At 51.4% G+C, this 25,802-nt stretch overlaps 1 protein-coding gene across 1 annotated transcript in view; it reads right to left on the bottom strand.

Moving 5' to 3' along the window:
- Window positions 1-25,802, bottom strand: part of wdr17 (WD repeat domain 17) — a 76,359-nt gene that overhangs the window by 16,463 nt on the left and 34,094 nt on the right. Inside the window, 9 exon segments of the mRNA XM_055666355.1 lie at window positions 1,261-1,372; window positions 4,429-4,568; window positions 6,203-6,302; window positions 9,253-9,347; window positions 10,163-10,295; window positions 12,564-12,628; window positions 16,113-16,268; window positions 18,212-18,337; window positions 24,933-25,063. Coding sequence (XP_055522330.1) covers window positions 1,261-1,372; window positions 4,429-4,568; window positions 6,203-6,302; window positions 9,253-9,347; window positions 10,163-10,295; window positions 12,564-12,628; window positions 16,113-16,268; window positions 18,212-18,337; window positions 24,933-25,063 — 1,058 coding nt within the window.

Genomic DNA, 25,802 nt, shown 5'->3' with positions numbered 1-25,802 from the left:
AAAGAAACTATTCTATTCTATTCCCCTTGTGGCTCCATCTGGTGGTTAGGCCAGTTATAGATCGAACCCTCGTTAGTAGAACTGGAACGGGCACGTGACTGGGCTTGACGGGAAGATGACGTTATGTGTCACGGGTGTGTCCAACTGCAACTGCAAGGACTCAATCAGTGTTCACTCTCAGCACGTGAGTATCTGACTCTGAATCTGCCAATAAAGATCACTTTGTTCTTAACGTGTGTCTCCCCATACTCTCAAGATTTTATACACCTCTATAAGATCACCCCTCATCCTCCTGCACTCCAAGGAAGAGTCCCAGACTACTCAACCTCTCCCTGTAGCTCAGAGCCTCGATTCCTGGCAACATCCTCATAAATCTGCTCCCTTTCCAGCTGGTTTAGTTTAGTTTAGTTTAGAGATACAGTGCAGATCAGGTCCTTCGGCTCACCGAGTCCGCACCGACCAGCGATCCCCGCACACTAACCCCATACAGACAGCACCCGTAGTCAGGATTGAATCTGGGTCTCGGGCACTGTGAGGCAGCAACTCTACCGCTGCTCCACTGTACCGACCCACTGGTCAGCCGTGGCCTCTACACCATCTACATGTCTCGACCTCACAGGCTTTTGTTTTCAGTCAGTTCTGTTTATCATCACATGTACTGAGGTACAGTGCACAGCGCGCTATCCAGTCAGCAGAAGAAACTGTCCCTAAATCTGGAGGTGTGCGTTTGTTTTCACACTTCTGTACGTCTTGCGCGATGGGAGAGGGGAGAAGAGGGAGTGGCCAGGGTGTGACTGGTCCTTGATGATGCTGCTGGCCTTGCCGAGGCAGCGTGAGGTGCAGATGGATTCAATGGAAGGGAGGTTGGTTTGTGTGCTGGTCTGGGCTGCGTCCACAATTTCCTGCGGTCTTGGATGGAGCTGTTCCCAAACCGTGCCGTGATGCATCCCGATAAAATGCTTTCTCCAGCACATCTGTAGAAGTTGGTGAGAGTTGTGCGGGACATGCCGAACTTCCTAAGCCTTGTAAGGAAGTCGAGGCATTGGTGTGTTGTCTTGGTCGTTGCTTCAATATGGGTGGGCCAGGAGAAGTTGTTGTGATATTTACTCCTAGGAATTTGAAGTTTTCAACCATCTTCTACATATAAAGCCTCAGCATTACATCCCTGTTTTTGGATTCTAGTCCTCACAAAATTAATGTTAGCATTGCATTTGCCTTCCTAACCAGCGGTTGCAGTTGCAGGTGACCGGCGAGGTTTACCTTGCGGTGGAGCTCATCCACCTGGTCTGCGGGTCCAGCGTAGAACGCGCAGAGTTTGACCAGCAGCAGCTCGTTGTCTGGTATCATGGCCAGTAGATCAGCGGTCAGGTCCCTGCACACAACACGCCATCATCAGTAAACACGCTCCAACACACTAAGAATGAGATACATACAGAATAGTGAAAGGCTTGGATAGAGTGGATGTGGAGAGGATGTTTCCACTAGTGGGAGAGTCTAGGACTAGAGGTCACAGCTTCAGAATTAAAGGACGTTATTTTAGGAAGGGGATGAGGAGGAATGGCTTGGGAATCTGTGGGAAATAAGCCCGGCAAGTGATAGGTGGATACAGGTGAGGGGGGTGGAGGTGGGGGGGGGGGGGGGGGGGGGGGGGGGGGGGGGGGGGGGATTGGCAGATGTGTGGCGTAAGTGACAAAGGCTGGAGGTGAAAACAAAACGAATAAGGGTGTCAGATAAGGGGAGAAGATGAGGAACGAAATGTAAAGCTGGAGGGAGGGAGATGGGTGGAAGGGGATGCGGGGAAGGAAGGGAAAGGGATGGAGGTGAAATGGGGGGGAAAGGGAAAGGGGGGCTAGGAGATGGAGATGGGCAACAGAGGAGGGGAAAGGAGTAGGGTGACTGGGGGGGTGGGAGATGGGGGGGGGGGGGAGGAGGAGGGAGGGGGGGGGGGGGGAGGAGGAGATGGGGGGGGGATTGGAGATGGTTGTAGCAGGTCAATGGTGCAGGCAGGAAGCATACTAGAAGTTGGAGGATACGACTGGTCAACTGGAATTGGAGAGTGGACGTTGAAGTGGTCTCTGTTCTTGGTGGTGAAGGTGGTGGGATTTACGTCACGTTCACAATAACCTTGGTGAGGAAGTGCTGTGTATTATGTGTGGGCGAACCGCACAGTCACTGTTTGTGGAGGATGCATGATTATGGTATCTGATGGGCTGGAAGTTCTGGTAGATAAAGAGGCTGCTTTATCTTGGATAATGCATCTCAGCGTAACTCAGCGGGTCAGGCAGCATCTGTGGGGAAACATGGATAGGTGACGTTTCACAGAGTGCTGGAGTAACTCAGCGGGTCAGGCAGCATCTGTGGAGAACATAGATAGGTGACGTTTCACAGAGTGCTGGAGTAACTCAGCGGGTCAGGCAGCATCTGTGGAGAACATGGATAGGTGACGTTTCACAGAGTGCTGGAGTAACTCAGCGGGTCAGGCAGCATCTGTGGAGAACATGGATAGGGGACGTTTCACAGAGTGCTGGGGTAATTCAGCGGGTCAGGCATCATCTGAGGAGAACATGGATAGGTGACGTTTCACAGAGTGCTGGAGTAACCTCTGGGTCAGGCAGCATCTGGGCGAAAGACTGGGTGACGTTTCGGATCAAGACCCTTCTTGAGACTGAGAGTCAGGAGAAAGGGATTGTACAACTCCGATGTACAGGAGTTGACACCTGGAACAGCGGACACAGTAGATGAGGCGGAGGAGGTGCAGGTGAACCTCTGCCTCACCTGGAAAGACTGAGCCCTTGGACGGAATTGAGGGGGGAGGTAAAGGGACAGGTGTTGCCTCGATGGTGTCAGGCTCCATGAGAATTGCAGCTTTATAAAACTGTGGTTTCACTAATTTGATTTGGTTTGTCAAAGGTTCAGTTTGACTTTACTCCCATTTGGAGCATACCAGAAACATGCCTGAATTTGAGGGAATTAGTTACAGGGAGAGGGTGGACAGACTTGGATTGTTTGTTCTCTGGAATGCGGTAGCTGTGGGAAGGTTTTCACTCAGAGGGTCGTCGTATCTGAAGTGAGCTGCTAGAGAAAGCTATAGAGGCGGATACTAGAATGATGTTTAATACCACCAGCAGATTTAAACAGTAGCAGTAGCAGCAGCACACAAGTCCATAAGCCATGATCACACCTTCAACAACACAGACAGTACCTGTCGCCAACAAATGGAAAGCTGCATGCAAAAGGTTAAAGAAAACGAACACATTAAAATAAAGAATAAATGGTGAAATATGTAACAGAAGAATGAATGATTTGAAAGCGTTAAGGTAAACCTGTACGTCTTTGGAATGTGGGAGGAAGCGGAGCACCCGGAGAAAACCCACACAGGTCACGGGGAGAACGTGCAAACTCCGTACAGACAGCGCCCGTGGTCAGGATGGAACCTGGGTCTCTGGCGCTGTGAGGCAGCAACTCTGCCGCTGCACCACTGTGCCACCCACAAAGTCAGAACCGTTTCCCCAGGGTGGAGATGTCCAACACTAGAGGGCAGAGCGATACGGTGAGAGGGGCAAAGTTTTAATTACACAGAGGGTGGTGGGTCTTGTTTGACAAGGTGGTGGATGTTTACAGGAAGTACAGAGCTCTGTTGTTCCGTTCTCCTGCACCACCTTGGGCTGGGAATCCCTGACATCTGCAGATCAGTTTCAGTTGAGTGTATTGTCACGTGTACCGAGGTACAGTGAAAAGCTTTTGTTGCATGCTGACCAGTCAGCAGAAAGACAATACATGATTACAATCGAGCCATTCACAGTGCACAGATACATGATAAGGGAATAACGTTTAGTGCAAGGTAAAGCCAGTAAAGTCCGATCAAAAATAGTCCGAGGGTCACCAATGAGGTAGATAGTAGTTCCGGACTGCTCTCTGGTTGTGGTAGGATGATTCAGTTGCCTGATAACAGCTGGGAAGAAACTGTCCCTGAATCTGGAGGTGTGTGTTTTCACACTTCTGTACCTCTTGCCCGATGGGAGAGGGGGGAAGAGGGAGTGGCCAGGGTGAGACTGGTCCTTGATTATGCTGCTGGCCTTGCCGAGGCAGCCTGAGGTGTAGATGGAGTCAATGGAAGTGAGACAGACACAAAAAACTGGAGTAACCCAGCGGGTCAGGCAGCATCTGTGGAGAAAAGGAATAGGTGACGTTTCGGATTGAGGCCCTTCTTCAGACTGAGAGTCAGGAGAAAGGGATATAGACGGTGATATAAATATGGAACAAATGAATGAAAGATATGTAACGATGATACAGGCCATTGTTAGCTGTGGGCTGGGTAAGAACAACATACTCAATGGAAGGGAGGTTGGTTTGTGTGATGGTGTGGGCTGCGTCCACAACTCTGGGTGGATTGCCGGGGTGGTGGGTGGTGGTGCGGTGCGGACTCACCAGGTGGATGTGGACATACACTTGCGGGCCAGCAGTTCCAGGGCGTAGTTGGTGACGGGAGCGGCGCTGTCTCCCAGCACACTCCCCACACTGACGGCAAGCTCCAACTCGTTGCCACGCACCAGGCTCGATATCGCCAGCTAACAACAACACAACACCACCGTCACACGCTGGACAACGTTTCCACTAGTGGGAGAGTCTAGCACCAGAGGGCACAGCCTCAGAATTAAAGGACGCACCTTTAGGAAGGAGACGAGGAGGAATTTCTTTAGTCAGATGGCGGTGAATCTGTGGAATTCATTGCTACAGACGGCTGTGGTGGCTAAGGCAGTGGATATTTTTAAGGTGGAGATTGACAGATTTTTGATTAGTACGGGTGCCAGGGGTTATGGGGAGAAGGCAGGAGGGCGGTGGGCAGCGCGGCTCTGGCCAGCAGCGGCCTCTGCAGTCTGTCCGCGTTTTATTATTTTCTGTCTGTGTTTTAATGTAGTTTTTGTTATTTTTTAGTTGGGGTGTGTGTGTGTGGGGGTGGGAGGGGGGGGGGAAACTTTTTAAATCTCTCCCTGCACTGGAGACCTGACTTTTCAGCGGGTTTCCGTTGTCGTTGGGGCCACAACAGGAGCGGCCTCCAACAGGAGAAGCATGGGGGACTCTGGTGCTTTCACGTCGCCGTCGCGGGGTGGCCGAACTCAGCGGGTCAGGTAGATCGGTGGAGGAGCGCTGCTGCTGCTGCTAGGTGCCCGACCGGAGAGTGGAGGCCCCAACAACAGGCTGGGACAGGCACCGGCAGCCCGCGGGTTGTGGAGAGACTTTTCAGGGCTCTCGCAACGGCGTGCCCGAGTTGCGGGGTGCTGGAGCGGCCTAACATCACTGCCCCGCGCGGCTTGGAATGGCAGGCAGCATCTGCGGCACACCGGGGGCTCTAACATGGATAGTGTGCGACCTCGCACCCACCCGGTGTGGAGTAAATGGCAGCGGGACAATTCATCGGCAGCATCTGACTTGGACTCTGAACATGGGGGGGTGGGGGGGGGGGGAGTGCTGCAGTGGAGTAAATAAGTTCAGCGGGTTCCATCACAGCGATCTGATGGAGAACATGTTGTGTGTCTGGGTCTATGTGTTTCACAGTAGTGCTGCAGAAACTCATTTCGTTTGGACCTCAGGGGTCCAAATGCAATAAATGTATCTTATGGAGAATCTTATCTTAGATGGGGTTAGGAGTTTCACATAGATCAGCCATGATTGAGTAACTCAGGTGTCGTTTCACAGAGTGCTGGAGTAACTCAGCGAGTCAAGCAGCATCTGTGGAGAACATTGATAGGTGACGTTTCTGGTCGGGACCCTACTTTAGAATCTCGGTCTGGAACTGGTCCTGGAATCCAGGTGAGTTGATGGCCTGCGGCCGGGCGGGGGAGAGGTGAGGGCCGGCGCGGTCAATAGTCGAGGTCCACGGGTGGCTGGTGTGCAGGTAAGGGATAGTAGGGGCCTGGGCTGTTAGTGGCCGGAGTCACGGTGGGAATCAGGGGTGGTGTGGGCAGCCTTCAGTGGGTTGGGTTTGGTTTGGATAGTTTTGATTATTGTCATGTGTACCAAGGTACAGTTAACATCTAAAGTCTGTCCACGATGACCAAGCAAAGAGAGGCATTGAGGAGAGGGCTTACTGTACATGTGACAACACAGCCCCGTTGAGATGAGTCTGGTGTGGACGTCCCTCCCTCCCTCCCTCCTCCCTCCGTTGCCGCTCGTGCTCAGGGGGATGAACGGAGACGCCTACCTCAATATCATTAACGGCCAAGTGACAACACGCTGCCATCACCGCACGCCCGTCCTGGAAGTACCATTCTGCCAGCTCGCCACTCACCCTGTGCAGCAAGCTGCGAACACAACACAGGATCAGTACACACTGCCCCAGACACAGTCTAGACACACAACACACACTGCCCCACAGACACAGTCTAGACACAACACACACTGCCCCAGACACAGTCTAGACACACAACACACACTGCCACAGACACAGTGTAGACACAGTACACACTGCCCCACAGACACAGTCTAGACACAGTACACACTGCCCCACAGACACAGTCTAGACACAGTACACACTGCCCCCCAGACACAGTCTAGACACAGTACACACTGCCCTACAGACACAGTCTAGACACAGTACACACTGCCCCACAGACACAGTCTAGACACAGTACACACTGCCCCACAGACACAGTCTAGACACAGTACACACTGCCCCACAGACACAGTCTAGACACAGTACACACTGCCACAGACACAGTCTAGACACAGTACACACTGCCCCACAGACACAGTCTAGACACAGTACACACTGCCCCACAGACACAGTCTAGACACAGTACACACTGCCCCAATGCCACAGACACAGTCTAGACACACAACACACACTGCCACACACAGTCTAGACACAGGACACACTGCCACAGACACAGTCTAGACACAGTACACACTGCCCCACAGATAGACTAGACACAACACACACTGCCCCACAGACACAGCCTAGACACAACACACACTGCCCCACAGACACAGTCTAGACACAGTACACACTGCCCCACAGACACCGTCTAGACACAATACACACTGCCACAGACACAGTCTAGACACACAACACACACTGCCAGACAGTCTAGACAAAGTACACACTGCCACAGACACAGTCTAGACACAGTACACACTGCCCCACAGATAGACTAGACCCAAAACACACTGCCACAGACACAGTCTAGACACAGCACACACTGCCCACACACAGTCTAGACACACAACACACACTGCCCCAAAGACACAGTCTAGACACACAACACACACCGCCCCACAGACACAGACTAGACACACAACACACACTGCCCCACAGACACAGTCTAGACACACAACACACACTGCCCCACAGACACAGACTAGACACAACACACACTGCCCCACGGACAGAGATTAGACACAGTACACACTGACCCACAGACACAGACTAGACACAGTACACACCGACCTATAGACACAGGCTGGGAAGTACACAATAGACAATAGGTGCAGGAGTAGGCCATTCGGTCCTTCGAGCCAGCACCGCCATTCACTGTTGTCATGGCTGATCATCCACAATCAGTACCCCATTCCTGCCTTCTCCCCATATCCCTTCACCGCTATCTTCAAGAGCTCTTTCCAACTCTCTCTTGAAAGTATCCAGAGAACCGGCCTCCACCGCCCTCTGAGGCAGAGAATTCCACAGACTCACAACTCTCTATGTGAAAAGGTTTTTCCTCATCTCTGTTCTAAATGACCTACCCCATATTCTTAAACTGTGGCCACTGGTTCTGGACTCCCCCAACATCAGGAACATGTTTCCTGCCTCTAGCGTGTCCAAACCCTTAACAATCGTTTCAATAAGATATCCTCTCCTCCTTCTAAATTCCATAGTGTACAAGCCCAGCCGCTCCATTCTCTCAGCATATGAGAGTCCTGCCATCCCGGGAATTAACCTTGTAAACCTACGCTGCACTCCCTCAATAGCAAGAATGTCCTTCCTCAAATTAGGGGACCAAACCTGCACACAATACTCCAGGTGTGGTCTCACTAGGGCCCTGTACAATTGTAGAAGGACCTCTTTGCTCCTATACTCAACTCCTCTTGTTATGAAGGCCAACATGCCATTCACTTTCTTCACTGCAGATGCTGGAGCTGTTACCTGGAGAAACTTACTTTCAGCAGACTATGGAGCGAATGAACAAGGACGTTTCCCGAAACCCCTTCAGACTTCCAGGGTTTCGGCCCGAAACTTGACACCATTTAGATAGTAGATGCTGCTCCCTGCTTTTTTGTGTACCTGCCAAAGTGCTGTATAACTTTCTCACCCCCAGATCCCGTTGTACTTCCACTTGACACCATTCAGATAATAATCTGTCTTCCTGTTTTTGCCACCAAAATGGATAACCTCACATTTATCCACATTAAACTTCATCTGCCCTGCATCTGCCCACTCCCCCAACCTGTCCAAGTCACCATGCATTCTCATAGCATCCTCCTCACAGTTCACACTGCCACCCAGCTTTGTGTCATCTGCAAATTTGCTAATGTTACTTTGAATCCCTTCATCTAAATCATTGATGTATATTGTAAATAGCTGCGGTTCCAGCACCGAGCCTTGTGGTACTCCACTAGTCACTGCCTGCCATTCTGAAAGGGACCCGTTAATCCCTACTCTTTGTTTCCTGTCTGCCAACCAATTTTCTATCTATGTCAGTAAACTCCAGTGTATACAAGCCCAGCCGCTCCATTCTATCAACGTATGACAGTCCCGCCATCCCGGGAATTAACCTGGTGAACCTACGCTGCACTCTCTCAATAGCAAGACACAGTACACACTGCCCACAGACACAGACTGGGAACATGGTACACACTCGCCCATAGACAGCAGAACAAGTCGAGAACAAGACAGAGCCCCCAGTACAGCCCTCCCACCTTTGACAAACCCCAGCATTAATCACTCCTTGTTACAGCAATTCAGAATGGAAATCAGCCCTTACAAATCTCTCACGCTAAAAATCTCTGGTGCCCAATAAGGATTCAGTCTTGCACCGTGGAACCAGGCCTTTTGGCCCAGCTTGCCCACACTGACCAACGTGCCACCCCCTTCACCGACACCCATCCTCTATCGAACTCCAAAAGTGGTCACAAAAGTCCAAGTCTTTTATTTTTCCTTCTGCTAAGGTTATTTAAAGATTGTGAACTGCAATGTTGTTGACGTTCTGCACAGATTGTGAATCATCGCTCGCTAAGTGGAAGGAGAGAGGAGCTTACTCATTGAAGTCTTCTGTCTTGCTGTTGGAGTCAGTGGCTGCTGCACCACTCTGGGTGGGGAGGTGCGGAGCTTGGATATTCCCCTCCTGGGCTGCCTAGAGGACAAACAGACAGAGCTGACGGCCTTGCCATCCATCATCCATCTCCAGCCCAATGCTGGCCATTGGAGACCACCAAACACTATGTGTGGACGTTATATCTCCTGCTCGTCACCAGGGTAGGACTTGTGCCACCGGCCCACGGCAGCGACCAACCTGCGCCAGTCCCACAATGGGTCGGGCTAACAGGAAGAAGAATGTGGACATGGACAAGACTCACGGCCATAGATAAGATTACACATGCTGGGCTCCTTGTGAAACATTGCCACTCCATGGTAAAGGGAGTTAGACAAAAATGCTGGAGAAACTCAGCGGGTGAGGCAGCATCTATGGAGCGAAGGAAATAGACCACGTCTCGACCCGAAAAGTCACCTCTTCCTTCTCTCCATAGATGCTGCCTCACCCGCTGAGTTTCTCCAGCATTTTTGGCTACCTTCGATTTTTCCAGCATCTGCAGTTCTTTCTTAAACATGGTAAAGGAAGTGATCATTCAAGGACGGAGGTTTAGTTTAGTGTATTGTCACGTGTATTGAGGTACAGTGAAAAGCTTTTGTTGCGTGCTAACCAGTCAGCAGAATGACAATGCATGATTACAGTTGAGCCGTCCACAGTGTACAGATACAGGATCATAGTTAAATGAAGAACTGTTGCTGTAGCTTTAAGAGTGTGGAGTGAATGTAATGTGAGTTTGTAGATCAGCCTCTGGTTAGCACACAAATAGTCGCCGGGGTTGGGCACCATCTTGGAGCGTGGCTTCCTTGTCGTGAAGCGGTGACAGTAACGAGACCATCAGTGGGCCGCGCGCGCAGTACCTGGGCCACCAGCAGAGCTTCTTGCAGTTGCCCTCGACAGGTGAAGAACGTCACCAGTTTCTTCACATCGCCCGTAGCAATGCAATAAGGGATGACTTCATCACTGCCCTCCTGGATCAGCTGGTCAGACCTCCTAAAGCAACACAAACACACCAGGATGGGTCAGGACTGCTACTGCAACCAATCTGTGCGATTCACAGCCACAGGCGTCCATGGAGATTGACAGATTGTTGATTAGTGCGGGTGTCAGGGGTTATGGGGAGAAGGCAGGAGAATGGGTTGAGATAGATCAGCCATGATTGAATGGCAGAGTAGACTTGATGGGCTGAATGGCCCTAATTCTGCTCCTATCACTTATGATCTTATGGGTTTTGCTGACCAATAATAAATCTATGCAAAACACAGAGTGCAGGAGGATCTCAGTGGGTCAGGCAGCATCTGTGGAGGGAATGGACGGGCAACGTTTCGGGTCAAAACCCTTCAGACTGATGGGAAAGGGGGAGAAAGCTGGAGAAGAGAGGTGGGGGGTGGGGGTGGGGGGGAGACAAAGCCCGGTGAGTGATAGGTGGATACAGGTGAGGGGAGTGAGTGGCAGATGGGTGGAGTCAGTGACAAAGGCTGGAGGTGGAAAGGAGACAAAAGCGAGTCAGATCCGGAGAGAAGATGCGGAGAGGGATGTGAAGCCGGAGGGAGGGATGTGGGGGTGAGGGGAAAGTGTGGATCTTCTGCTTCTGTCGTGTGCCTTGTAGACCTGCAGCTCCGTTGAGGTGAGCCAGGCCAACGTGTCATCCATCATCCAGGTCAATCAGACCTCGTTCACCATTCGGTGGCCAACTGGTGTTTGGGGCGACTTGTGACTATGTGTGCTCCACTGTCTGTGTTGGGTTCCCACACTGGCAGGAGGCGCCCGCTGTCCACGAGGCCCCACCTCTTCATCGCTACTCCATAGCGTCCGGCGCCCCTCCTCAAGCGGTTGAGGGTTGTCCACTGCTTTCGGGGCAGGTCCTGGCCAGGGACGTCCATGGGGTCATTGATGTAATGGTGTAGACTAGATGGATCCGCTGACTTCCACTGGTCTCTCCATCTGGTCTTGACCCAGGCGGCCTTAGAAGCATCAGCTGGTGTTGTGCAGCGCAGCTCTTGGGCTTGCGTGGCAAAGGGTCACCGTGACTTGAGGCGCACACGTGGTGGTGCCTCTGAAACGATCTGATGGAGGAGGTGGGATTCACTGGTCTGTGCCTTTCCAGAGAGGGCCAGCGTGGCTGCTTCTCGTCTGATGTTGGCGGGGGCGATGTTAGCGAGGACGGGCAGTTGGTTTACTGGGGTGGCTCGTAGGCATCAGGGGACAGTCCGCAAGGCGCTGTTGAGGGCAGCATCCAGCTGTCCAGGAAAGTGTGGATGATAGATGGGGAATGAGGGGCTGTGGGTGGGAGATGGAGATGGGTGTAGGGAGGTGGGGGGGAGCAGGGGGACATTGTGATCATGATCAGCCATGATCACATTGAATGGAGGTGCTGGCTCCAAGGGCCGAATGGCCTACTCCTGCACCTATTGTCTATTGACTGGGGGAGAGATGGGTGTAGGGGGGGGGGGGGGGGGGGGGGGGAGCAAGGGGACTGGGGGAGATGCGTGTACCCTGAGTGTCTTTGATCACAGGTTCTCCCTGAGTTGTCAGTTTCCCTCACACATCCTAAGGATATTCACGCTGCCTGCCCCTTTTCCAGGGTTACGTCCGGGTGTTCGAGAGGGACTAGGCGCTGTCCACAGGCGCCCTGGGGGATTTCCGGGACCGCTGGGCACCGCGGGGGGTGGAACGTAGCTTCAATAACGATGGCGATAGAGTCATTCAGTGTTCAGTATTTAAGAATCTTTGTTGACGTGTGTTATGGCGGTGGGATTATTGCTGCTGTTTTGTATTCTGCACATTATTGTAAATTATTGACGATATTTAGTTTTGGTAAAAGAAGAATCTTTGGGTCGGTGGGTTAATTGTCCAGTGTGTGGGCCGTGGGCGTACAGCGAGTGGGGGGGGTGGGGTGGGGGTACAGGTGGGAGTGATGTACACTGGTCATGGTACAGGAGCTGAGCTGATATCCACTCTACACTGAGCGAGTGACACAGTGGGCTAGAGGCCAACACAGCCGTCACCAGTAACGGAGCAAAGTTGACCCAGACCATCACGGGATGGTGAGGGGATGGACACGCAATGAATATGGGACGGCCACGGGATGGACACATGGCATGGGCACGTGATGGACACGGCATGGACACGGGATGGACACATGATGGACATGGCATGGACACGGGATGGACACATGATAGACATGTCATGGACACGGCATGGACATGTGATGGACACGGGAGAGAGGGCTGTGTGTGTTCTGGACCAAACGTATCTCACCTTTGCATCAGCTTCTTCCAGTACTTCATGGACAGGCCGGGAGCGACAGACAAGGCCTTGTCCCACTGAAACACACCAAAGGTCATCTCACTCACACATCATCACCTCTCCTCCAATCTACTCACAGTCACACAGCGTGGACACAGGCCCTCTGGCCCATCTTGACCATGCTGACCAACATGTTCCATCTACACTAGTCCCACCTGCCTGCATTTGGCCCACATCCCTCTAGACCTGTCCTATCCATGTACCTGTCTAATTGATTGTTTAAACGTTGCGATAGTCCCTGCCTCAACTACCTCCTCTGGCAGCTTGTTCTGTACACCCACCACCCTCACTGTGAAAAGGTTGCCTCTCAGATTCCTATTAAATCTTTCCCCCGTCATCTTAAACCAATGTCCTCTGGTTCTCGATTCCTCTAGTCAGGGCAAGAGACTTAATTCTCTCCGCACTGACAACTATATGCAGGATGTTTAAGAAGCAAAATCACCGTGGCAACACCCTCAACCTCCACTAACACAACAATCTATACTGAATATTGTAGGTAGACAAAAATGCTGGAGAAACTCAGGGGTGAGGCAGCATCTATGGAAGAAGGAATAGGTGACGTTTCGGTCGAGACCCTTCTTCAGACTGATGTGGGAGGAGAAAGCAGGGACTACCTGAAACTGGAGAAGTCAATGTTCATACCGCTGGGGTGTAATCTACCCAGGCAAAATATGAGGTGCTTCGTTTGGGTAGTTTACACCCCAGCGGTATGAACACTTACTTCTCCAATTTCAGGTAGTCCCTGCTTTTTCCCTTCTTCCCCTCCCCTCCCCTTCCCAGCTCTCCCACAGCCCACTGTCCCCGCCTCTTCCTTTCTTCTTCCACGCCCCCCCCACCCCATATCGGTCTGATGAAGGGTCTCACCCGAAACGTCACCTATTCCTTCTTCCATAGATGCTGCCTCACCCCTGAGTTTCTCCAGCATTTTTGTCTGCCTACAATATTCAGTATAGATTGTTGTGTTAGTGGAGGTGGAGGGTGTTGCCATGGTGATTTTGCTCTCTGCATCTTGATGCACAGTTTGTTGAGTGTGTGTTTTTAAACAGCATCTTATGTGCTGCTGTGTGAGTCTGCCTTTATCTGCCTCAACCAATCCCTTCTGTAACATAAACATTAATGTCAGCAACTCGGAAACAGACCCTTCATGGAGTCATAGAGTGCAACGAATTGTAGATGCAACCCAGACCATCACACAAACCAACCTCCACTACACTAAAGACTCCATCTACACCTCACGCTGCCATGTCAAGGCCAACAGCATCATCAAGGACCAGTCGCCCCCTGGGCACCCACTTCTCCCCTCTCCCATCGGGCAAGAGGTAGAGAAGTGTGAAAACGCACACCTCCAGATTCAGGGACAGTTTCTTCCCAGCTGTTATCAGGCAACTGAACCGTCCTCTCACCAACTAGAGAGCAGCGCTGAACTACTATCTACCTCATTGGAGACTCTCAGAATTTCTTTGATCAGACTTTACTGGCTTTACCTTGCACTAAACGTTATTCCCTTATCATGTATCTGTACACTGTGGACGGCTCGATTGTAATCATGTATTGTCTTTCCGCTGACTGGTTAGCACGCAACAAAAGCTTTTCACTGTACCTCAGTACACGTGACAATAAACTGAACTGTAACTGAATCATAACGTGTGGAAACAGGCCCTTCGGCCCAACTTGCCCACACTGACCAACATGCCCCATCTACACTAGTCCCACCTGCCTGCGTTTGACACATATCCCTCTAAACCTGTCCTATCCATTTAGAAGGATGAGAGGGATTCTTATTGAAACATATAAGATTACTAAGGGTTTGGACACGCTAGTGGCAGGAACCATGTTCCCGATGTTAGGGGAGTCCAGAACCAGGGGCCACAGTTTAAGAATAAAAGGTAAGCCATTTAGAATGGAGATGAGGAAACACCTTTTCTCCCAGAGAAAGCGGTGAGACCAAGCGGAGGTTGGGCGATCGTTTTGCCGAACACCTACGCTCGGTCCGCAAGAACCTACCTGACCTCCCGGTGGGTCAGCACTTCAACTCCCCCTCCCATTCCCCATCCAACCTCTCTGTCCTGGGTCTCCTCCATGGCCAGAGCGAGCAACACCGGAAATTGGAGGAACAGCACCTCATATTCCACTTGGGGAGTCTGCATCCTGCGGGCATGAACATTGAATTCTCCCAATTTTGTTAGCCCTTGCTGTCTCCTCCCCTTCCTCAGCCCTCGGGCTGTCTCCTCCCATCCCTCAGCCTTTGGGCTCCTCCTCCTCCTTTTTCCTTTCTTCTCCCTGCCACCCCCCATCAGCCTGAAGAAGGGTTTCGACCCGAAACGTTGCCTATTTCCTTCACTCCATAGATGCTGCTGCACCCACTGAGTTTCTCCAGCATTTTTGTGTACCTTTTCTCCCAGAGAGTTGTGAGTCTGTGGAATTCTCTGCCTGAGAGGGCGGTGGAGGCCAGTTCTCTGGATATTTTCAAGACAGGGTTAGGTAGAGCTCTTAAGGATAGCAGAGTCAGGGGATATGGGGAGAAGGCAGGAACGGGGTACTGATGATCAGCCATGATCACATTGAATGGCGGTGCTGGCTCGAAGGGCCGAATGGCCTCCTCCTGCACCTATTGTCCATTGTACCTGTCTAAATGCCTTTTAAATGCCCTCACCTCTGGGGCAACCTCTGGGCATTATCTCTGGACCGCAGTGGTGGTTTAGCTGATGTTTGGGTGTTTAGGAATGGCGTTGCCAGGGATTGGGAAGCTGTGGTGGAAAGACTGACCACAGCGAGCAGCATCCGTGTGCCTGCTCCATGCCTGGACCACACCTCTCTAGTCATCTCTCTGCTCATCTCTCTGCTTCCCTACATGGCAGTCCCTGAATGTGTTGGCTGGCCTTGGGGGGTTTAGGGATTGCAGGGGTTGGTATTGTGAAGATGCAGTAAAGAGACTGACCACAGACAGCATTGTCGGCGATGCTGCCCCACCCGAGGTCCTCTCCTCTCTGGTCCGTATCTCTAGATTTTGCTATGTGGTATAGACAGTAGGTGCAGGAGTAGGCCATTCGGCCCTTTGAGCCAGCACCGCCATTCAATGTGATCATGGCTGATCATCCCCAATCAGCACCCCATTCCTGCCTTCTCCCCATTTCCGCTATTTTTAAGAGCCCTATCTAGCTCTCTCTTGAAAGTATCCAGAGAACCTGCCTCCACTGCCCGCTGAGGCAGAGGTTTGATGTTGGGGTGTTTAGTAGTCGTGATGCTGTCCCCGCCCCAGGTCTTCATCTCTAGATTGTGCTACAAGGTGTGTTTGATGTTTGGGCTGTTAGGGATGGTGATGCTGTCCCCGCCCCAGGTCCTCATCACTAGATTGTGCTACAAGGTGTGTTTGATGTTTGGGCTGTTAGGGATAGTGATGCTGCCTCGCCCCAGGTCCTCATCTCTAGATTGTGGGCACGTGGTGTGTTTGGTGTTGGAGTGTTTAGTGGTTGTGAGGCTGCCCCAACCCCAGGTCCTCACCTCCCCGAGCTCCACCATCAGCTCACAGTATCTCTGGACCTGTCCCAGCCGCAGGTGAATCTCCGCCGCCTCCTTCAGCCGCTCCTCCTTGCTGGGCGCTCCAATCCCACCACCAAACTTGGACATCTTCACCGTGGTCAGCTCCTGCGCCTTGGACTGAGTAAAACAAAGCACCTTGAAACAGCTGAGCGGCACGGAGGCGCAGCGGGTAGAGCTGCTGCCTCACAGTACCAGAGTCCCGGGTTCAATCCTGACTACGGGCGCTGTCTGTACGGAGTTTGTACATTCTCCCTGTGGGTTTTCTCCGGGTGCTCCGGTTTCCTCCCACACTCCGAAGACGTGCGGGTTTATAAGTTAATTGGTTTCTGCAGATTGTCCCGAGTGTGTGGGATAGAACTAGTGAGCAGGTGATCGCTGGTCGGTACAGACTCAGTGGGCCGAAGGGCCTGTTTGCACGCTGCATCTCTAAACTAAATTGTGTGCAGTTTTGGCCCCAAGCTGCAGGAAGGATGTAATTCCACTGGAGATGTTGTAGAGCAGAGGGATCGAGAAGTACACGTACATCGTTCCGTGACAGGCGTCGCAGCTACACGGGGTGGTCATGACAGCTCTTGTTACGTTGACCTTCATCAGTCAGAGTATTGAGCAGAGAAGTTTCAATTGGATACACACCCTAGTTTAGAGATACAGTGCGGACACAGGCCCTTCGGCCCACCAGTGATCACCCTGTACACTGGTTCTATCCACGCATGGGGGCAATTTAAAGTCCAATTAACCTTCAAACCTGCACGTCTTTGGAACGTGGGAGGAAGCAGAAGCACCCGGAGAAAACCCACGTGGTCACAGGGAGAACGTGCAAACACCATGCAGACAGCACCGTAGTTGGGATCAAAGCTGGACTGATGGAATGTGGAATGCCGGGTGGTGTGGGGAATGGGATGGGGTGAGTGGGGCACAGTGGGGAGCGGTGTGGGGTGTGTGGAGCGGTGTGGGGTGTGAGCGGTTGTGTGGGGCATCGGGTGTGGGGGTGTATGGGGTGTGGGGTGTGTGAGGGGCAATGTGGGGTGGGGTGTGTGGGGGGGTGTGGGGCGGTGCGTTGGGCGGTGTGGGGTGGTGTGGGGCGGTGTGTGGGCAATGTGGGGCGGTGTGTGGGAATGTGGGCGGTGTGTGTGGGCAGTGTGGAGCGGTGTGGGGGCGGTGTGGGGCGGTGTGGGGCGGTGTGTGGGGCGGTGTGGGGCGGTGTGGGCGGTGTGGGGCGGCGGTGTGGGGCGTGTGTGGGGCGGTGTGAGCGGTGTGGAGCGGTGTGGGGCGGTGTGGAGCGTGTGTAGGTGTGGTGTGTGGAGCGGTGTGGAGCGGTGTGGAGCGGTGTGTGTGGAGCGGTGTGGGGGCGGTGTGGGGCGGTGGGGGCGGTGTGGGGCGGTGTGTGTGGAGCGGTGTGGGGCGGTGTGATGCGGTGTGGGGCGGTGTGGGGCGGTGTGGAGTGTGTGGGCGGTGTGTGGAGCGGGTGGATCGCAAGCGGTGTGGGGCAATGTGGGGCGGTATGGGGCGGTATGGGGGGCAATGTGGGGCGGTGTGGGGGCGGTGTGGGGCGGTGTGGCGGCGGTGGGCGGTGTGGAGCGGTGGGAGCGGTGTGGGAGCGGTGTGGAGCGGTGGAGCGGTGTGGGGCGGTGTGGGGCGCGTGTGGGGCGGTGTGGGGCGGTGTGGAGCGGTGTGGGGCGGTGGGGGGCGGTGGGGGCGGTGTGGGGCGGTGTGTGGGCGGTGGGGGCGGTGTGTGTGGGGCGGTGGGGCGATGTGGGGCGGTGGGGGCGGTGTGGGGCGGTGGGAGCGGTGTGGGCGGTGTGGAGCAGTGTGGGGCAGTGTGGGGGGGTGCATCGCAAGCGGTGTGGAGTGTGTGGGGCGGTGTGGGAACGGTGTGGAGCGGTGGGGAGCGGTGTGGGGCGGGTGGGGGCGGTGTGGGGCGGTGTGGGGCGGTGTGGGGCGGTGTGGAACGGTGTGGAACGGTGTGGAACGGTGTGGAGTGGTGGGGAGCGGTGTGGGGCGGTGTGGGGCTGTGGAGCGGTGCATCGCGAGCGGTGTGGGGTGTTGCCGGGCTGACTGACCGTTTTGAAGCAGACCAGGTGCTTCATGTGCATGATACCCTGGCTGTAGTGGGGGGGCAGTAGACTGTCGTCCTGGCCACTCAACACCGACACCAGGTCCCACACGTTACCACTGCCTCCTGGGGGCTGCAACAACAAACCCATCGTCACTGCTCACAAACCCCTCCCCACCCCCACACCAAACACAGCACGGCACTAAGGAAAAGCCACAAGCATAAACCCAACACACTGAAGACACAAATGTGAACGGGTAAACCAGACTGGTCCAAACAGCAAGCGGCCTTCTGTCTGTCAGGGGTTATGGGGAGAGGGCAGGAGAATGTGGTTGAGGGAGAGACAGATCAGCCATGATTGAATGGCGGAGTAGACTCGATGGGCTGAATGGCCTAATTATGCTCGCATCACATGAACTAAGCCAAAAGACAAATGTATACAAAAAGCACAAAAGTCAACAATGAAAAGACACAAATGTTAAACAGATCTTTTAAAAACTAAACTAACTGTTCCTGAGTCTGGTGGTGCATGCTTTCACCCTTCTGTACCTTCTGCTGATGGTAGTGGAGAGAATAAATGGCCTGTCCCACTTTCACAACCTAATTCACGACCTCTGCCGAGTTTGCCCTTGACTCATACTCGCAGTATGGTCGTCACAAGGTCATAGGTAGGTCGTAGGCAGGTCGTGATGCTAGTCGTAGGTACTCGTGGCATCAAGTAGGTCGGGGCGTTTTTTCAACATGATGAAAAATGTCCACGAGTAAAAAAGGTCGTGAATTAGGTCGTGAAAGTAGGACAGGCCCTTTACTGGGGTGTGAGTAGTCCTTGATTATGTTGGCTGTTTCCCGAGGCAGCGTGAAGTATAGATGGAGTCAATGGTGGGGAGTGTGGTCTGTGTGATGGACTGGGCTACATCTACAATGGTCAATGGTGGGGAGTGTGGTCTGTGTGATGGACTGGGCTACATCTACAATGGTGGGGAGTGTGGTCTGTGTGATGGACTGGGCTACATCTACAATGGTGGGGAGTGTGGTCTGTGTGATGGACTGGGCTACATCTACAATGGTGGGGAGTGTGGTGTGTGTGATGGACTGGGCTACATCTACAATGGTGGGGAGTGTGGTCTGTGTGATGGACTGGGCTACATCTACAATGGTGGGGAGTGTGGTCTGTGTGACGGACTGGGCTACATCTACAATGGTGGGGAGTGTGGTCTGTGTGATGGACTGGGCTACATCCACAACTCTGCAATTTTTTGAGGTTATTGGGCAGAGTTGTTCCCAAACCAAGATGTGATGCATCCTGAGAGGATGCTAAACTTTACCTGCTTTATAATAGTCATAGAGTCATCGAGTGATACAGTGGGAAACAGGCCCTTCAGCCCAACTTGCTCACACCGGCCAACATGTCCCAGCTACACTAGTCCCACCTGCCTGTGCTTGGTCCATATCCCTTCAAACCTGTCCTATCCATGTACCTGTATAACTGTTTCTTAAAAGGTGATTTAGTCCCAGCCTCAACTACCTCCTCTGACAGCTTGTTCGATATGCTCACCACCCTTTGTGTGAAAATGTTACCCCTCAGATTCCTATTAAATCTTTTCCCCTTCACCTTGAACCCATGTCCACTGGTCCTCGATTCCCCTACTGTGGGCAAGAGACTCTGTGCATCTACCCGATCTATTCCTCTCATGATTTTGCATTCCATCACAGTGAGGAGGTGTTTGGAGATTCACTGTGATGGATGTTTATGTAAATTGTGTTAATTGTGTGTCTTGGTTTTTTTAATTGTTTGTATGTCTGCAAAAACGTAATTTTGTTTGAACTTAGGTTCAAATGACAATAAACATTATTCTATTCTATGATTTTATACACCTCTATAAGATCACACCTCATCATCTTGCACTCCAGGTAATTGAGACACAAGCTGCTCAACCTCTCCCTGTAGCTCACACCCTCTAGTCCTGGCAACATCCTCATAAATCTTCTCTAACCCTTTCCAGCTTGACAACATCTTTCCTATACATGGTTCCCGGAACTGAACACAATATTCTAAATGCGGCCTCACCAACGTCTTATACAACTGCAACATGACCTCCCAACTTCTCTGACTGATGAAGCCCAATGTGCAAAAGCCTTTTTGACCACCTTACCTACCTGCGACTCCACCTTCAAGGAACCATGCACCTGTATTCCTAGATCCCTCTGCTCTACAACACTCCCCAGAGGCCGACCATTCACTGTGTAGGTCCTGCCCTTGTTTGACGTCCCAAAATGCAACACCTCACACTTCTCTGTATTAAATTCCATCAACCATTCCTCCGCCCACCTGGCAAATCGATCCAGATCCTGCTGCAATCATTCACAACCATCTTCACTATCTGCAAAACCACTCACTTTTGTATCATCTGCAAACTTGCTAAACTTGCCCTGTGTGTTCTCGTCCAAATCATTAATGTAGATGACAAACAGTAACGGGCCCAGCACCGAACCCTGATACACACCACTAGTCACAGGCCTCCAGTCCGAGAAGCAACCTCCCACCATCACCCTCTGCTTCCTTCCATGGAGCCAATTTTCTATCCATTCAGCTATTCTCCTTGGATCCCATGCGATCTAACCTTCCAGAGCAGCCTACCATGCGGAACCTTGTCGAACGCCTTACTGAAGCCCATGTATGCAACATCTACAGCTCTGCCCTCATTGACTTTTTTCGTAACATCTTCAAAAACCTGAATCAGATTTATGATACACGACCTCCCACATACAAAACTATGCTGACTATCCCTAATCAGCCCTTGCCCATCCAAATGCCTGTATATCCTATCCCTCAGAATACTCTCTAGTAACTTTCCAACTACAATTGCTAAGCTTACCATTCTCAGCATTCTCCCTGCAGCCCTTCTTGAAAAGAGGCACCACATTTGCCCCCCTCCAGTCTGCCGGCACCTCTCCTGTATTTAAGGACGACTCGTAAATTTCAAACCAGGGCTCCCACAATTTCCTCTCTGGTTTCCCACAGTGTCCATGGATATATCTGATCAGGCCCTGGAGATTTGTCTACCTTCATACACAATAGTACCTCATCGACTGTAATCCTGAAAATGTATGTTTTATCTTCAGCATGCCAAATGGTGTGAACCAGACTGAAGAAGGGTCTTGACCCTAAACGTCACCATTCCTTCTCTTAGAATAACGGGGAGGCCATTTAAGACTGAGGTGAGAAAAAACTTTTTCACCCAGAGAGTTGTGAATTTGTGGAATTCTCTGCCACAGAGGGCAGTGGAGGCCAAGTCACTGGATGGATTTAAGAGAGAGTTAGATGGAGCTCTAGGGGCTAGTGGAATCAAGGGATATGGGGAGAAGACAGGCACGGGTTATTGATTTGGGATGATCAGCCGTGATTACAATGAATGGCGGTGCTGGCTCGAAGGGCCGAATGGCCTCCTCCTGCACCTAATTTTCGATGTTTCTAGATGCTGCTTGACCCGCTGAGTTACTCCACAATTTTGTGTCTATCTTCACACCTAACATTGGCATGTTTTCATCGAACGTTATATTTTAAACTCATTTTGTTGCCTGCAATGAATCGAATGTCAGATGAAGAATTCAATGCAAACACAGACATCGTCCAGCATTCTGCCTCTTTATCTCCAGACTTATCTCCCGAACGTGAACACACCTTTCACAGACATCTCGTTTATCTAATTTAACATTTGGTTTATCTTGAAAATGTGAACACACATTTCAGAAACTATATGAATGTAATTATTGACAAATTAACTAAATATTAACAAATATTAACAAAGCATTAAAGTCACCGCCACAGAGACTATGCACAGCAGTCAATAATTCCCTGTTAAAATCACAAGTGAGTTATGCTGAGTTCCCAGAGCAGTGTGTTAATTCTGGCCTAACTGGAGAGGCCAGGACACTAACATCGAGTAAAGGGTTCTGGGCTGCTAGGCCATTTGGTCATTTTAAACGTGCCTTCTGCAGAATTGGGACAAGCAGCAGTATGGTGCCAACTTGTCTAGAGCCTATATAAGAGTGGCAGGAAGAGAATGGAACATCTGCAGATTCTGACAATTAGGTGTAAATTGCATGAAACGGATTGGGTGAATGGAAACCAGACACACACACATTGTAAATATTGTTGCAAAACTTTACTTTGCTAGATGTTGATTGGGTCAAGTGTTGAGCCTTGTCTGGGTTCCTTGAATATCTGGGCAAATGTTGCATAATTCATCTTTGTTAACTTCCATCTAGAAACTTTGTCAGATACATTGTATTAGTCACTGTATTATTGGGTGAGGGAAATGTCTATCATGCTCTGTGTTATTCGATATTTGTTATTGGACTGTATAGAGACCACCCCCTTGCGGTTCGGCCCCTCAAGGTTCGGGGACCTATAAAAGGTCGCTCCCATGAGGTCCTGGGTCAATCTTCTGGGAGAAGGCTTGGGACTGCGTGACCTTCTGGAGTGTCTCTGCTTGCACGAGGCTAGGAGGACTTGGCCAGGCAGATACAAGGGATCAAACCCGCGGTGGTTAGGTACAGTAGTGGGGAACTGTTATTGTGTTTTTCCAAAATAAAGTTTAGATGCTCAAGTGCTTGACTCAGTATTTTATTGACTGGGGGGAAGCTTAGAACAAACTATTTCCAAGTGGAAGTAGCACCAGTTACTGCGTGCTGTGTTCATTATACCAGTAGGTCATAGAGTCACAGAGTTATACAGCGCAGAAACAGGTCCTTCGGCCCAACATGCCCATGCCGAACAACATGCCCATCTACATATCTTTTAAATATATTTTATTTAATCTATATCATTAAAAGTCTCATCTTGGCCACTTCCTGTCTGCACTGTATATTGATTTTAGGAAAAATGCTACCATATATCGCTATAATGTTTGACCATATTACTCACAGTCCTCCTCCGCTGAGCAAGCCCTGAGGATTTTCCCCATTGATGAAAAATAATAAAGTTTAAAAGATCCTTGAGATCGTCTCGCCTGTCAATCACCACGATGCAGGTAACGCCCCTTCCAGGGACGGGGGGTGGTGTGGGGCAGGACTATAAAACCCCGGATGCCTGGACGTGACTCAGTCACTCTGCAAGATCGCGAAGGAGAAGCCACGACTCTCATTCTAAGCTGTGAATCAACTGAACTGTGAGTTTGCAATGTACTTGCAATAAATTATTTGTTAGCCCTTAATGACAATGACATGAGTTGTTTGGCCTGTTGCCCTGCCTGTGCTTGAAACGGCAATACTTTATTAGGTACGACTGTGTTAGGAAGGAATACATGCTTTATTAGGTCCAACTGTGTTTGGTTCAAAAGTCGCGCTCATTTTGTGACTTCCGCTTAGTGGACAGGTCGTGCTGATCGCGTAATTTCTGGTGAGTGCAGAGGTCACGCTGATTGCGTAATTTCCGGTGAGTGCAGAGGTCATGCTGATTGTGGAAGTGCCGCTGACTGCGGAAGCCCCAAAGTGGAGACGTCGTGCTCAGCCGTGTGAGTATTCAAGAAAGTTTACTGCCATATATATGGTGTGTGTCAGTGAGTGTGTGTGTGTGTATATGTCTATGTAAGTGTATGTGAGTGTGTGTGTGAGTGTCTGTGTGTGTGTGTGCGTGCATGTGTGTGTATCTGTGTGTGTGTGTGTGTGTATTGTATGTGTGTGTGTGTGTGTGTGTGTGTGTGTGTGTGTATGTGTGTGTGTGTGTGTATATATGTGTGTGTGTGTGTGTGTGTGTATTTATGAGTGTGTGTGTATTTATGAGTGTGTGTGTTTGTGAGTGTATGTGTGTTTGTCTGTGAATGTGTGTGTGCTTGTGAGTATATGTGTGTGTGAGTGTGCGTGTGTGTGTGTGTGTGTGTGTGTGTGTGTGTGTGTGTGTGTGTGTGTGTGTGTGTGTGTGTGTGTGTGTGTGTGTGAGTGGGTGTGAGTGGGTGTGAGTGGGTGTGAGTGGGTGTGAGTGGGTGTGAGTGAGTGTGGTCTCAGTGACTAAGCTGCCAGCCCATGAATCCATTTGGCCCACAATGTCCATACTAGCCCTCTGGAAACCAGTCCCTTCGGCCCACAACACCATGCTAGCACTCCAGATTGCCTCCCCCCCCCCCCCAGGGCCACCAATATTGGAATTGGTGGAGAGGTGGAATATCGCGTTGGGGGACCAGCCCTCCCGTGTGAAGATGGGACTTAGTCTACTGTCTTTTAAATGCTGTTATAGTCTCAGCCTCATCTACCTCCTCTGCAGCTCATTCCATACACCCACCACCCTCTGTGTGAAAAGGTTGCCCCTCGGATTCCTTTTACACCTATTCTCTCTCACTTTAAAAAAAAAAAAATGATGAAATGAAATGATTCAATTTATTGTCATTGTCAGTGTACAGTACAGAGACAACGAAATGCATTTTTAGCATCTCCCTTGAAAGGGAGACACAGGGCGTCGCGGTGTGCCCGCGCCTGCCGCCGTAACATTCCATTACAGGCAAAGGTGGGTGAAGTGTCTTGCCCAAGGACACAACGACAGTATGCACTCCAAGCGGGATTTGAACCGGCTACCTTCCGGTCGCCAGCCGAACTCTTAGCCCATTGTGCTATCTGTCGCCAATGTTTAAACTGATGGATGAAGGCCAATGTGGCAAGTGCCTTCTTGACCACCAACACAGGGAGGGTAGATCGGTTCAGCCGCCACACAGATTCTGAGGACACGGACTTACCGAGAAGCATTCGGAGAACCACCTCAGTTTCTTGGCTTGAACATTGCTGGTCAACTTATCCAGCTCCTGCTTGATATCCCGGGACACCTTCCCGCAGAGCAGAGGGGGAGCTCCCACCACCATGGCCCGATCTGTAGAGCAACGAGCTGAGTTAGGCAGGTCTCAATTCTCTGGGCCCAACCTATCTCCATTCTCAACCAACTGAGAGGTGGATCACCATCCCCTCCCTGCAACCAATCTCACCTCCACTCTCAACCAGTGAGGTCGGTAGGACTATATCTACTAGGTGAGTTAGGTGGGTCTAGTTCCCCCTCCCCCAACCTGCCCCCATTCTCAACCAGCTGAGTTAGGGGGGGTCTATATCTTTAACTGACGCAGGTGGGATATAGAGGTCCATCTCCCACCTCTAACCCACCCCCATTCACAACCAGGTGCCAGTCACTACCTGGGACAAGGGCTTGTCGTAAGAGTGGGCGATTCTCATTGAGGTTTAGCGGAACCAGGGGCAGCCTAGGTGAAGTTCTCCCCACCCACGACGGAGGTAACACTCACCATCTTCCTCTGGGCCTCTGCATCATCCCTGCACTTTTCCGAGTTGGAATTTTGAGACAGAATTAGGCCATTCGGCCCATCAAGTCTAGTCCGCCATTCAATCATGACCAATCTATCTCTCCCTCTCAACCCCATTCTCCTACCTTCTCCCCATAACCCCTGACACCCATAATAATCAATCTGAGGAACTCATTGCCGCAGACGGCAGTGGAGGCCGTCAATCGATATCTTGAAGACGGAGATTGATAGATTCTTGATTAGTGCGGGTGTCTGGGGTTATGGGGAGAAGGCAGGAGAATGGGGTTAGGAGGGAAAGAT

The sequence above is a fragment of the Leucoraja erinacea genome, unplaced genomic scaffold, assembly GCF_028641065.1.
Source record: "Leucoraja erinacea ecotype New England unplaced genomic scaffold, Leri_hhj_1 Leri_248S, whole genome shotgun sequence".
NCBI lineage: Eukaryota > Metazoa > Chordata > Chondrichthyes > Rajiformes > Rajidae > Leucoraja > Leucoraja erinaceus.
Note: the sequence above shows the minus strand (reverse complement) of the source record. Positions and strands in the feature narration are given on the sequence as shown.